General features: G+C 38.4%; 2 protein-coding genes and 1 pseudogene across 2 annotated transcripts in view; 1 reads left to right on the top strand and 2 right to left on the bottom strand.

The window, feature by feature from the left end:
- Positions 1-6: 6 nt before the first annotated feature.
- Positions 7-1474, bottom strand: LOC118336466 (annotated as a pseudogene).
- A 5311-nt stretch (positions 1475-6785) lies between these two features.
- On the bottom strand, positions 6786-10125 carry mettl6 (methyltransferase like 6). The gene is made up of 5 exons (XM_035671822.1): positions 9646-10125; positions 9011-9145; positions 8468-8638; positions 8131-8272; positions 6786-7546 (listed from the first exon to the last, which is right to left on the bottom strand). Exons 1-5 carry the CDS (start codon positions 9925-9927, stop codon positions 7392-7394), a joined length of 885 nt encoding a protein of 294 aa, XP_035527715.1. The 5' UTR covers positions 9928-10125; the 3' UTR covers positions 6786-7391.
- A 199-nt stretch (positions 10126-10324) lies between these two features.
- Positions 10325-14502, top strand: part of eaf1 (ELL associated factor 1) — a 9473-nt gene continuing 5295 nt past the window's right edge. Inside the window, exons 1-3 of the mRNA XM_035671823.1 lie at positions 10325-10610; positions 12239-12333; positions 13415-13551. Coding sequence (XP_035527716.1) covers positions 10508-10610; positions 12239-12333; positions 13415-13551 — 335 coding nt within the window. The 5' untranslated portion in view covers positions 10325-10507. The remainder of the gene's footprint in view (positions 10611-12238; positions 12334-13414; positions 13552-14502) is intronic.

Genomic DNA, 14502 nt, shown 5'->3' with positions numbered 1-14502 from the left:
TGGTATTGAAGTTCTGATTTTGTTATGTTTTGAATGATAATTACCATTAAAGGAACACTCCAATGCCCAAGACTTGTCACTGTTTCCAAATTCACTATCACCTCCTGTTCTGCTTATATCCTTGTATGTGACTGCTACTGAAACTCCGCCGCCAACTTCACTCCACCTCCCAGAACAACTCTGGTCAGACTTCCTTTACTCAGAACTGAAACATGTTCCGGTGAATCTGTCTGGGTTACAGGAATATAAACTGAAATGCTTCCATATTTGTTGCTTCTGTTCCCTTCAGATAATAACACCTCTGTGTTTGCTGTGTTTAAATCCAATATGATTTTTTGTGAAAATTGCAAGAACTCAGCCCTGGTCTTTGGCTCTGCTCGTGGCAGTAAAACATCCGGTCCAGTCTTTGTAAGTGAGGTTCTGGTCGCTACATCACGAAGAACGTCCTGTAGTTTATCTCTGAGCTCTGACACAGCCGCTGTCACATCCTCAAAGTACCTCAGAGGACGGATATTGATGCTTGGTGAGTCTGTAGATTTAGTAAGATCTGACATTGAGGGGTAGTTATGGAGTAACTGGATGTGGTCCTTTGTCTGTGAGAGCTGCTCCAGTTCAGCCTCTTTCCTCTTCAGATCAGCAATCTCCTGCTGCAACTTCTCCTGAAGCTCTTTGACTCGACTCACTTCAGTTTCCTGCTGGGATCTGACCTGCTGCTTCATGACAGAGCTTCTTTTCCTGATACTACTGACCAATTCCTTAAAGATCTTCTCACTGTCCTCCACTGCTTTATCAGCAGAGCGATTGATAGCCTCCACCTCCTGTTGAAGCATCCCTTCACATCTTTTCTCTGTCCTGGTTCCTCTGCTGGATGTTTTGTCGACTCACTCGAGTATCTCTGCCCCTCAGTCTTTTCTTGCTGGCCAGCTGAGACTGTGTACGTGGCCATTTATGTTCAGCAGAGATAACAGATACACTGCTGATCAGTACGGCAGAACATCTTCATCACCTCATCATGACGAGAGCAGATGTTCTCCTGGAGCTTCTTGGAGGGGTCCACCAGCTTGTGTTTTTTAAAGGCAGGGGATTCAAAGTGAGGCTGGAGGTGTTTCTCACAGTAAGAAACCAGACAGACCAGACAGGACTTGAGGGCTTTCAGTTTTCTCCCAGTGCAGAAATCACAGGCCACATCTTCAGGTCCAGCATAGCAGTGATCAGCAGGAGCAGCTTGAAGTCCAGTCTTCTTCAGTTCCTCCACTAAATCAGCAAACATGGTGCTTTTCACCAGGACAGGCCTCGGTGTGAAGAACTGTTTGCAGTGAGGGCAGCTGTAGATATTCTTTGGATCTTCTTCATCCCAGCGGTTTTTAATACAGCTCATGCAGTAGCTGTGTCCACAGGGAATAGTCACTGGATCCTTCAGTAGATCCAGACAGATGGAACAGCAAAGTTTCTCCTGGTCTAGCTGCAGTGCCATTTCACCTCTCAATAAAACGTGAATGTAAAATGCAATGTGAATATTAAACAGACTCTCTGAGAGGGAAGAGGGAGTGGTGGTCAGGTTTTGCTACATTCCAGTAAGAGGAGTGGTTTCAAAGGCGTTCCATGTTCCATGTTTACTCAGTGGTTTACAATGGAGCCTCAGTTGAATAGGGAAGTTGATCGAAACCAAATCAGTAGCAGTAGCCTGTAGTCCATTTTCACAACTGGAAGGCAAAACTTGCACTGTACTGTGATGCTGTTCCCTTTTCTGCTTTAAAGACAAAATAATGGTAAAATTTCCACCCAGTGAAAGAATATTGTTTCATTGGAGGCCTTGACACTGAATTTGCAGCAGTAAGATTAGCTATGGTTTCACTCCAGACCAGAGTGGTGATGAGTCTCATGAAGTGTTATAACATGCATGCTGCACCGAATGTCATTATTTATTTTAAAATGTATTTTAAAATTATATTCCTGCAAAAAAACTGTGAACTGTTACCTTTTTTGTAAGTTACATGTAATCCGTTACTCTCCAAGTCTGTACATATTAAACATACAAGATTTAATGAGTTAATTAGTAACCTTTAGAGGTGCTGGTAGTTGTATTTTGCTACCTTTGGACTGAGCTAAGCTAAGATAACTGGCTACTGGCTGTAAACATATATTTACCGGTCAGATATGAGACTGGTATCAATCTTCTCATGTAACTCTTGGCAAGAAAGTGAAAATGTTGAACAATTTCTCTAAACTATTTAAAGTAAAACAATGACTGTAAGACTAAAACAAGGTGGAAACTGTCTAGTAACAGTTCTTTCTTTCACATTGTTTTCTTTTGTGCTCTAGGGAATGACACCATACAGGTCTTTTACAAACAAAAAACCCTCACTCTTGCCAGAGGCTCATCGGTCAAACTATCATGTGAGGCACATTATGACTTCAATAAATGCGGCCTGCTGAAGGTTGTTTGGTGTAAGCAAGGTGCCGAGCTGACAGACCCCAGCAAGTACTTCACCACAGTAAACGAGACAATCTCTGATGAAAACGAGACATACAGACGCAGACAGGTTGTGACAGAGATTCTGGACCTGACACCAAAGGACAACGGTGAATTTCAATGCAAGGCCTCATGTGACAGTGACACAGCAATGGGACATTTCATCTGGATCACTGTCAAAGGTATTGTGGTGATCAAGAAGGGAAAATTAAATTAACTCCCATTATTGTAAATTAGTATATTTTTTTCTTGCCTTTCTTTGAACTTACTTTAAGTATACTGCCTTGACTCATGAACAGTTTTGTGGGATTTACAAAAGCAATGCATCTGAAACAGGGCATCAAACCACAGAAATATATATATATATATATATATATACAATTTTAAGCCAGCCCTGTTGTCCACTTTGGTACACAATATCTGAAAAAGTAGAGAGCAGATTGCCATGACACTTTATACACACATCTATGGTCCCCTGAGGATAAAATAAAAAAATAACTATTTTCTTTGTCGTGCCTGCAGCATTTATATTACCTTCTTGGTTACTTCTCTCAGTGGGAAAGAGGCCATTTTATACTGATGATGCATACTGATGCCTGTTCTGCTCTGTTATGTTCTCTTGCAGACTGATCATCTGACCGAGTCGGCTCCTTTCACAAAGGATTAAAATGGATTAAAAGAAAGATGATTGCACCAGGCTACATTCTCCAAAAGCATCTTGAGAAAAATATTTGCTGTATTCTAAGTGAATAGAATAAATTGAACATCATTTTTCATCATCTGTTGTAACTGCTTTAATGGCCTTTGGTAAGCAGATTCAATTTCTACAATATGACCTTGATTTTACAGGTGAAACACTGTCAAACCATGACAGCAAAAGACTGAAGACTCCAAATAGGTTATATACAGTTTCTGTAACATTACAGTCTTATCTCATGGCAAAAACTTTTTTATACAGAATTCATATGGTATTTTCATGTGGCAAAATCACTTGTTGGTAAAAAATTATATTTATAAGGTAAAATATGGAATAAAACTTTAACTGTAAAATCAACAATACTAATATCCTTTTGCCTTAATAGTATAAAAGTTCTATCGTATTTATTACAATAAAGTTCTGGCAACCACAGCTGTCAGTTTTTGCTTTTTCTTACAATGTAGATGTTAGTTGGTGACTTTTGGGCATATAAAAACCCACTCAGTACCAGTTATTTAAGATCATCTTCATCATATTTAGATAGGGAAGAAAAAAGAAATAGTCTACAAATAATTTCATATTGATAATAGAGGTTAAATAGGTTTGTTAGAACATGAAATCCTATTTGCATATGTTTATGTCATGTAGGTACATTGAGAGTGATGATATGACAATATATATACAGCATATTGTGAAACAATATAAATTTGTCAACCACATTGCCGTGTACATATTAGGTTGAATTGCATGGTAAATATTGTATTTTTGATTTTTCAGTGAATGCAATGAATTACTTTGCATTGTCAGGATTAATTGATTTTGCAGAAATGTATATTATAATTCATACAGGATTTGATCCATATTGTCCACCCCGAATTTACCTCGGGACAAAGACAGAATTGCCAAAATGATTTAGTGCTGTGCCCAAAGTCAACATAAAACAATACTTAAAATACAATTGCCATGGCGATGGACAGTTGATTGTTTTGGGGAACAAAGCCCACAGCTCAAAAACCAGTGAACTCAAAGCTGACTGTGTTATGATATGAAGAGCCACACCAACTGCAACTTGTTTGTTGCACTCTGCAGTCAGCTTTCAAACGGTTTCCTTCTCACTGTGTTTATTTTCAGAGGCGTGCAATCCCAACTACATTAGACAAAGCCACATCTGTTAAAGTAACAACAGCAAGAATAGGCCTACACTATATGGCGATTGGCAGTTTATATAATGCTGATAATCCTCACAAAGCATGGCACTTCCTACTTTATTAGAATCAGTTGCTGTATTTATTTTGAGATCTGGTTGGATATCATGCCTGTTACTTGCTATTTTCTGTACAAAATAACTGAATTCAGCATACAAGCACGGATTGCAGCTGTTAAAAAGCCATGATAACTGAGATTGTAGCTGCATTGCTCTGTCATACTCATACAGAATAAACTTGCAGATGTGACTCCATTTTAATATACAACTGTTCATCATACTAATGGAGAGCTGAAGACGCCAAACCACAGGACAGGAAACTGCATCGGTTTCGAAATCAAATCGTGTTTAAAGTACACAGTAAAGAGGAACACCATACGTCACGTATTACTGTTGGTCATAGGTTGTGTTTTTTTTGTGTTAAATGGAATTTGGGTTGATAAACATTGTGACCCTGCTCTTACAAAAGTTTGCAGATTTCCAGGTAGGGAGGTAACAGAAAAAGTCACGTTTGTTAATAGAATAATCATTTTTTAGACCGACATCCATCCCATCCATAGCAGCATGTCTGTCCACCACTTTGGTCCTGAAATTATCTCAACATCTGCTCAATGGATTCACAAAATTTGGTTCAGATTTAAATTTTTGCACATCCTGCACAAACAACTACATCTATAAAACAAAGAATTAAAGAATGGATTGGATTTATCAATGTTAACGTGCAGGACAATGAAAAAAGAGGCAAAAATATTAAATGCCTTAAAGAGAAATTTAGTTTCCTGTGCTCTGAGATCATTATCAGATCAGATATATGCTGAAATGTACAACTACACCAAAGAAGAAAATAGACCAACTTGATGTGCACTGTGTGTTGCTGAGATTTTTCTTGTGCTTGTTGGTGGTTAATTCTGGAGATTTGTGCATAAATAACAACAGTAATTGTTAAATGACTGATGAAAGGATTACTGGTATTATCTACTTTTTCCACAATACTAAGAAACACATTTCCCTTTAATATAGCATATAAATGCAGCTTTACAGCACACAGTAGATGTTACTGATAAATGAGACCACGGAGGTTTCTCTATGTGCTACTTTCAGACCTTTTATCCCTGTGCGCCCCAAACGCTAACAGCGGGGGACGTGCGCACTGAACAGGAAGCCATATGTAGAGCATGGTGCAAGATGCTCGGCACAGCGCTTCAACCGATTCACACCACAGTTGTGTCATTTAACAGTGCCATGTACTTAGTGCTATAAACCTATATTCTACGTGCTTTATTACAGGTCGATATTAGTGTGTTGTTAAAAAGTAAATAATGCTAAATAGGCTAGATGATCTTAAAATATCAATTTTGTGCAATCTCATTTTCTAATCAGCAGAGGATCCTTGTAGGATTTTGTGTAGAAACCTTTGCTGGTTGGGGTTTGTGCTTCAAAGGAAAAATTAAAAATGTGAACTTTTAGATGTGATCAGCCTTGTATTGTTGTCAAATCCTGTGCTTCATGCGGGACCCTGCTGATGGATGTTTGTGGCAAGACTTTTTTTGCTTTCATTCTCAAGCATTTAGAACATCGTATATCCAGTGGATGTCTCTTCCAAGAAAGTAAACTTTGTGCCAGTGTGAAGCAAAACATTTGAGAAAGCACTGGCAGTCACAAAGCCAGTGAAACTGGAAAGTTTCAGACTCTGATAATACAGACACTAATAATACAGAAGTTTATAAATAGCCATCCTGACTCATGGATGGTGACACACTGACAACAGGACATCTAATATGGATGAGTTTTTGCATTGACTGTCTAACCAGAGCTTTATGCTATATGCAATCTGAAACCAGTGACAGTCACTTTTGGTGGGTGGAGGTTATTTTGGTTCCTCTACACTTTAACTTGTCAACAACGCACTCCTCTGGACGACTTGTGTATTGTTAAACCGGATCTTACATCTAGGGACTGTGTCATCTGTAATGAATAAATTACACTCTAATCCAGTAACGCTCTTGCTAATATATGTGAAATATTATCAGCCGATAATTAACAATGAACCACAACATGGAGTAACATTGCTTGTCTTGAATGTCTTCTTTGGACAACGAGGAAGTCTGATATTTTGATATACAGTGAAATTGCACAATGTGGTCGTGTCCTTGTATCCAAGTCCATTAACAATATAACCACAATGCCTCCTATTGATTCTGGTTGGGGAAATGTTTTGCCTACCCCTCTATCTGTTTCTATACAGTAAACAATCACATTAAGAGATGAATGCTAAAATAATTGTCTATTTAAAAAGCACAATGTGTAATTTCTGTTTGTCAAAGAAGACGACCAGCAGCAGAAAGTATCAGAATGTAAGACAGTGAGCAATTTCTCCTGAACAAGTTTAGACTAAGAGTGAAATGACACAATTGCAACAAATCTTTTTAATATAGACAGGCTAAAACGGTGAAAAACATTAAAAGGAATTTATACAAAATTAAAAACTCACCACATTCAAAAATGATCTCTTGAACTTAATATCAGGGGAAATTATACTGGAGGTAATCATAATACTGGCTTGCTCACAGGAGAAATATGTCTGAGGGCTCACAGAGAAGCCAAGAAATGTCTCATGTTGATGTTAAAAGCTGATTAAGTTTAAATTAATCTGAGCCACTAAAATCCAGCTGAGGGCTTTGCTGAACAATCGTATCCCTGTTGGCATTTTTGTGCTTCATAGTTCCACATATTTCCAAGAACTGTCTCCGTCTGTTGGCGGAGGAGCAGCTTCAATGTGTCAGTGAGCCAAAGGGCAAGAGACAGCAGCTGATTATTGGGAGGGGGCATTATTAATCTTACCCCCCTGCACCTCCCTCATGTTCCAGAGGATTCAAACCAGCAGCGTGTAGGCCACAAGCTCTCTTCGGTAACATTTAGACTACCGATTCCACCAAAGAATATAATCATTTCTCAGTCTTTAGTTTTCTCTGCTACCTTTGGAGATTCATAAGGTGGCAGACGCAGGCGGAATGACATTAGGAGCTCTGTGGTCGCCCGGGCTTGGTGAATTTACTCTGCAGGAACACTCTGGGAACACAAAGCCCCTCCTTCTTGTTGACCGTCTCTCTCAGGACGTAGTCGTTAGAAACAGACTGGAGGCCCGTGTCCTCAAACAGCTCAGCCAGGAACTCTGAAAGGAGACGAAAAGAGCAAACTGCGACTTTAGAGCGAGGGACCGAGGCAAAATGAAGGTTGAGTTTTTTTCTGTTGTGTCATGAAAAAGTCAAGAAATATTAATAGAGCCTGACTCTTGTTTGTCTGCATCCTTCCCATGTTGCAGTTCCTGTACAAACAGCTGTATAAGTCACAATTGAAATGTTGAATAACTAAATCAAGAATTTGCGGGTAGCTGTCTTACTTACTGCTAGTTGTAAGCTCAGCACTTATGTTTGGAAAACAGACCAACAAGCATTGAAATCAAAAATGGTTACTGTAGTTGAAAAACACACTGAGGAGTCTGGAAACATTTTAGCTGCCTTTGTTATGGACAGTGGAGGAGGACGCTCTACAAAATGTCTACTACAAAAAGATGTATATTAGAAAGTAAGGGGTCTGTAAAGGATACAGTATCCATCCATCCATCCATCTAGCTATAGTATTTATGTATCAGTCTATCTACCTTTCCATCTATCTATCTATCTATCTATCTATCTATCTATCTTCAGTCTCAAAGACACAAACCTAAAAACAACTTCCCTGAAGTCACTTACTGACCTTTAGAGAAGAAGTAGGACCTTGTGCCGTCTTGGCGGACGTAGAAGTTCTCCCCCAGCTTGCTGCCGGCTTTAAATCGGAGCATGGCGTGGTCGTTCAGGCCGTAGTCCCTGAACAGGACGATGCCTCCAGGCTTCAGCACCTTAAAGCCACAAGGACATTCATTACATTACATCACATTACACTGTCCGAACCAGCTTGTATTAGGGAGTTACCACCAGACACATGCTGGTAAGTAACTGCCTCGAACCTTAGCAGCCACATTAAAAAAACATCAATCTTTTGTGCCATTTGTTTGTACACAAGTTAAAAAGAATTGATCTGTGTCTGCTCTCACCCTGCTGATGTTCTGCAAAGCCAGCTTCATCTTGTCAGGGTGGATGGCCGACAGGACGAAGATGAGAGTGATGACGTCCACGCTGCCCTCGGGCACATTTTCCCTCAGATCATCTTTAGTTAAATCACACTGGAAGGCACAGCAGCGCTCAGGGCAGTACAGAGGGTTTTGCTGTACACAAAAAGCAGATAAAGTAGTTTTATTTGTATCACTATTATTATGTCATCACTGGGAGGAGATCTGCTGACCTGATTCTGTTTTGCCTTCACTTGAAAACTGTCCTGTACACCCAGTTTTTCCACTGTTATGAGCTACTGCAGCAGCTGAGCTCAGCCATAATCTTTTAGAAAGGAGGAGGCGTGTGACCAATTACAAGTGATAAAATATCTTCCTATATGTTTCCTAAAGGAGCCCTTCAGGAGAGTGTTAAGCCATCAAATCCTCCAGCAGAACTGTTCAGCAGCCAACAGTAGAAGACCGAGTTTGTACTGGCAGTAAAAACAGAAACAGATGATTCACAGGTCTGTGTATTAGATATCGTACTTTGACAAATTCAACAGCTCGTGGTGAGAAGTCACAGGCGTAAACAAAGATGTTGAGGTCCTCCTCCAGCAGAGGGAAGATGCAGTTTCCTACACCGCAGCCCGCCTCCAGCAGCACCAGCCTCTGGGACTCAAACTGCAAACCAAACAGCACAAAGACAGAACTATTTCATATCCACAAATATCTGCTCATCCCTTTATTCACATGTAATCCTGCACAGATTTAAATGACATTTTGATGTTTTTAGTGTAATTTCTTTTGCTGCATTTAAAAAGGAGAAAGTTGAGAAAGGCATTTTGTAACTGGATCATCATTTATTCACAAAAATCACAGCAGTAGGTGTAAAATGTTAATGTAAGGATTTACATTTATGGATTATCTAGATGCTAAAACTTTCCAATTTTAAAATGTCTCATTTTATGTTCTATCAAACAAAGTAATTTTTGTTTTTTTATGAATAAAACATTTAAAAAAAAACATGTTTGAGGCTATTTTAAACCCACATAGAAGTTATACAACTCATTAATCAAGCACATGTAATACTAACATGACTACAAGTAGGGTTGAAGAGGACAAAATGTAATAATATGTGGCCTGTTGGGATGTAACTTGTGTTGGGAGTGCTGCCCTCTCACCTCTCTGCAAGCCTTGAGCTCTTCAAACTCTCTGGTGGTCCAGTGTCTGTCCTTGAAGAAGTTTGTTGTGTTTCTTTTGTAAAACAAGTCCCAGTTTTTCTGAGCTTCTTTCTCCAACTTCATCTGTTTGAAGCCGGACACCAGAGCCCGCTCCCCGCCGACTCTCTCCTGCTCCTCCTGGGTTAAAACTCTGGAGACACACTCGTCTTTCGACCCCACTTCTTCTTCAGTAGGTGTCATTTTAATATCACCAGGGAAACTTTCATCTTCTGACAGTGCCATGAGGCTGTTAGAAAGCTTCGTTTTATTACGCGTCCTCTCGGTTTTGCAGACGTTATTAATCGTAAATGTGTGGGAAAGCAAACATTTCAGCAAACCTTACAGCAACTTGAGTTATTTAGATTATAAATAACGCTAAAACTAACTTATTGTTTTAAAAATTTTGCACCTTAGTTACATTTTCCACATTTGACGCCCATGTTGTCCGTCATTTAAATCTTTCCGGGTAGCATTCACAATTTAATTCAGTTTCTTACTGTGGCGTTAATAAAACCATCGCTAGTTACTTACTGAATAAAAAATAGTGTAATAACGATTTATTTGTTTTCAGCTTTATATATTTAATCGAGAAAAAAAAAAAAAATAGAGTTGCTATGGTGATTTGTTCTTCGGCGACATTTGCCAGCCGCACCCAAAGCGGAAGAGGAGTGACGACAGGGAATGTTGTGCTAACGGTTAGCCACAGCAGGCTAACTTTGTCTTTTAGTTGATTTCTTATTTCCCCAAATCTCCGGGAAAGTCGCCAGATGCAGCTCGGCTCTGTGGAATATCCCTTCAGTTAAGCTCGAGAAGAAACGGAGACATGAACGGGAGCACGAACCCGCTGCTGGACAAAGAGGAGCATGTTTTGAAGCTCGGAGAAAGCTTCGAGAAGAGGCCAAAATCTTCCTTTCACACCATCAGATGTGAGTGAGAATAAAGGAGAATAAAGGAGAATAAAGGAGAATAAAGGAGACTTCAAGTGTTGAATGAGAAGTTTGTGCCTCAGAGTGTAAACTGAGCTGCTGTCCTCTTACACAACAGCCAGTTATGTGGAGAAGTAAATTAAGTTGTTTGCATAGTTAAAATATCTTTAGTATATATAGATATATATATATTAGTTTTGTGAAAACTCAGGTTTTAGATAAGTGTGAATATTACTATATATGTTACTATATATTACTTGTATGATTATGTACTGTATTTGTCTTCCTTTATGGAAAAAAATATAAATAAAGGTTAGTAAACTAAATATTATGATGAAATAGAAGTTAGTTTTGTACATTTCTGTGAGGTCTTTAGAGAATAAGACTTTTTTTTTTGCACTTGAAATATTTAAATAAACTCTAAGAAGTTGGTCCAGAGTTGAGTTTGTAAGTGGATGAAACCATAGCTGTGATAAAAACCATGAAACCAAGAGCTCCGTGTACAATATCGTTGTATATTATATTACAATATTGTATTATTGTAAGTAAAAATGTGCATTTTGGCTCTTTTTGAGAATCTTTTACTCTCATTTACTTGTGACAAGCTCGCCTTGTGTCTTTACTAACTGTTAATAATTAATATTGATAACAGCTGCTGTGTGTACTTTCTTTTCCTCACTGTGATTGAGCGTGACAAGGATGTGTGTTACTCTCTCTGCGACTCGTTTATTATTGTCTTCACCGTCCATAATCTCAACTGACATTGAGCTGCAACAGTTAGTCGATTCATGGTCGATTGCCAGCTCTATTGATTATAGATTCATTGTTTTGAGTCAAAAAAAGACCAAATTCTCTGATTTCAGTTACTCAAATGTGAATATTTTGTGTTTTCTTGAGTCCTCTATCACAGTAAACTGAATATCTTTGGGTTGTGGACACAACAAGACATTTGAGGACGTCACCTTGGGCTGTGGGAAACGGTGAACTACATTTTTCACCATTTTCTGACATTTTATGGAACAAACAACTAATTGATTAATTGATAAAATGATCAACAGATTAACCAATAATGCCAATAATCATTAGTCGCAGCCCTATTGTGCAGTGAAGCAGAGTTACGATCACTTTGCACTACAGCGCCAGTAATGGAAGTAAGATAAACTGATTGGCGTGCAGAAGGTGACGGAAGAGATTGCGTTACAGAAATGTCAGATATGTTTATAAACAGTGTTACTATTCCATTGTTTGTCCGTCTGTTTATTGTTCAACTGTGTGTTTTCTGTACATATCATGGTCACAAGTCTTACAAACAACAAACACATTTAAGGAACCAGAAATGTTGTAAAAAAAAAAAGTATCTTTTATTTTAAAGAAGAAAAAGGCTTTTTCATTATGATCAGATTTTTTTAACTTTCAAATATAAATAGCAGCCATAAAAATCCATTATCTGTCAGGCCCTACGCTGCACACACAGTCTGACAGCAGTTATAATACATATACAGTTATATAACTTGTATAACACAAAGTTAAAGTTGCATTTGAACGGCGTCCGACCCAGTAATGCTGTGCAGGAGACTTCTGGTTTTTGTCCTCATGATTTACGTCTAATCAATGTCCGTCCTTTTCAGATGACTTTAAACCAGCATCTATCGACACAAGCTGTGAGGGAGAGCTACAAGTTGGGAAAGGAGACGAAGTTACCATAACGTTACCTCACATCCCGGTAAGACCGTCTGCGCTTCTCCTCTGGTTTAAGTGATTCTAAATTCACCCGACACGTTTTCACCGACCCTTTACTCGCAATACTTTTGAGCAAATGTTGCTGTTGTATGAATTGTTGTGAATTAAAAAGGTTGCTGTTTAGTTTTGGATGTTGAAGCATTCATGAAGACAACATGAAGGATGATTTTTAAAAACAAACTTCAGCTTCATTAAAACATGCTGATAACACAGCCTTGGTTTGAAACAAATGTGGTTAAATGTCCATTGTGATGGGTTGACTACAGGTCGATTTTCTTAGCGAATGTTAGTGAACTGAAACACAGTAACTGTCTGTAGGAAATCAGTCTAAGAACCTATGGTAGCCTTTGTAAAATAATGGGGTAAAACATGAAAAGTTGCTATTACTGTCCCTCAAATGTGGACAGGTCATACAGACAGAGTGCCCTAAATTACTATAACTGCTAGAGACAATTAAAAGAATACTTAAATAGTTTGTTGCCCATTACTTTTACTTCATCTGACATGTTTATGTAGTAAGAATTTCTTGCAGTTCCCCTAATATTGTAAATTGAATCAGTGCAGCGGTCTGATCTCAGACTTTCTGAGATTTTACAACAAAGTTAAATTCATGTGAAACCTCTTTAAACATGTCATAAAGTGTTTTTCGTAGAAGAACTGGCACAAGTACACACGTTCAAAATCATTTTAATCAGAATCCACTTTATTGGCCAAGTATGTTGATACATTGAAGGAATGTGACTCTGGTTTTCAATTTACTTCAAATACACGACACAGAACAGCTGCACGGTAGGATACACATATAACCTCTTTATTGTCCTTTTCAGGAAATTTGTTACCACACATAACAGCTACCGGGGAGTTTTGTTGAGTAATGCTTTTTCAGAAGGGACGAAACTTCTGCCATAGCGAGATGAATCAAATGTGTTGGTGTGTGTTGAGTAACTTTTTCTGTACCAGCACAGTGTGTTGGACCTTCAACCTTTTCTTTTTGGTATTGAAGGAGACATCGCGACAAGCTTTGGTACATTCAGTACATATTGAGGTTATTGTTGTCCTTCCAGGGCTCCACGCCTCCCATGACGGTATTCAAAGGAAACAAGCGGCCGTACCAGAAGGACTGTGTGCTCATCATCAACCATGACACCGGGGAATTCGTACTGGAGAAGCTGAGCAGCAGCATCCAGGTCAAGAAAACCAGGTGAGAGGTCAAAGATCGGAGACATTCAGATAATGACAGCATTTAGTGAGAGAGGAAAAATGTAGCAATCAGAGTTTCTGTTAGGATAAATTCATGTTCAATTATAGAAAATATAGAAATTATTCTATTGATCTCAAACCATTAATTACAGTATGTGGTTATGTGATTCCATTCAATACCTTTTAGTTCTCAGACTGACATTTTATTGTCTATGCAGTTTCCATTAGTCTAATTTAGAATCTGAGGCTTACTTTAAAACTATTTGGCTCCACCTTTTGGACATTTATTATTACTACACCTAATTCAACAGATAATTTCCAAAACAGTTGTTCATGTATTTTGGAGCACTGATAGTCATTAAACTTACACAATGTCCCCCAAGAGGATTTTCCTGCTGTTAAATCTGCACTAGGTAAGTTTTATAAAAACATTTTTTGTCATATTTCCTGAAACTTTTTCGATATCCTGACTGTAGTAAATGAGACAAATAATCAGTGAAAAAAGCTGGTTCTTCTGGTTCGTTCTAGTGCTCCTAGTGACATTCGCAAGAATCCATCAGGCCTTGAACACCATAAAAACAGCCCTTCTAGAAACTCGTAAAACATTTTAAATATAATGCTCTGCTAGAATTCTTTAACCGAGCATAAAAATGTAGCCCCTGAAAGACTGTAATGGACATTAAAACTAGAAAAATGGTAAAAAATGTAAGCAAGTTGAGGTTATTACAAGCAATGAAAACTTCTTTATTTAAAATAGATTTCTTAAAATAAGTATTTTGGTCACTTTATTGAACTGAATTTAAGAATTTTGTACCGTTAATATACGATTAATAATTAGCAAAAAAAACACACTTTAATAAGACAATTTCTCCAAACAGCATAATAAAAATAAGTGACTTTGTCTTAAAAATCACTGCCTCTCCCACGCCGTTGGACAGACAAAGGACGTCCC

Source organism: Morone saxatilis, unplaced genomic scaffold (genome assembly GCF_004916995.1).
Source record: "Morone saxatilis isolate NCDOM2014 unplaced genomic scaffold, NCSU_SB_2.0 Contig24, whole genome shotgun sequence".
Classification (NCBI taxonomy): Eukaryota; Metazoa; Chordata; class Actinopteri; family Moronidae; genus Morone; species Morone saxatilis.
This window is presented reverse-complemented; position numbering and strand designations above follow the sequence as displayed.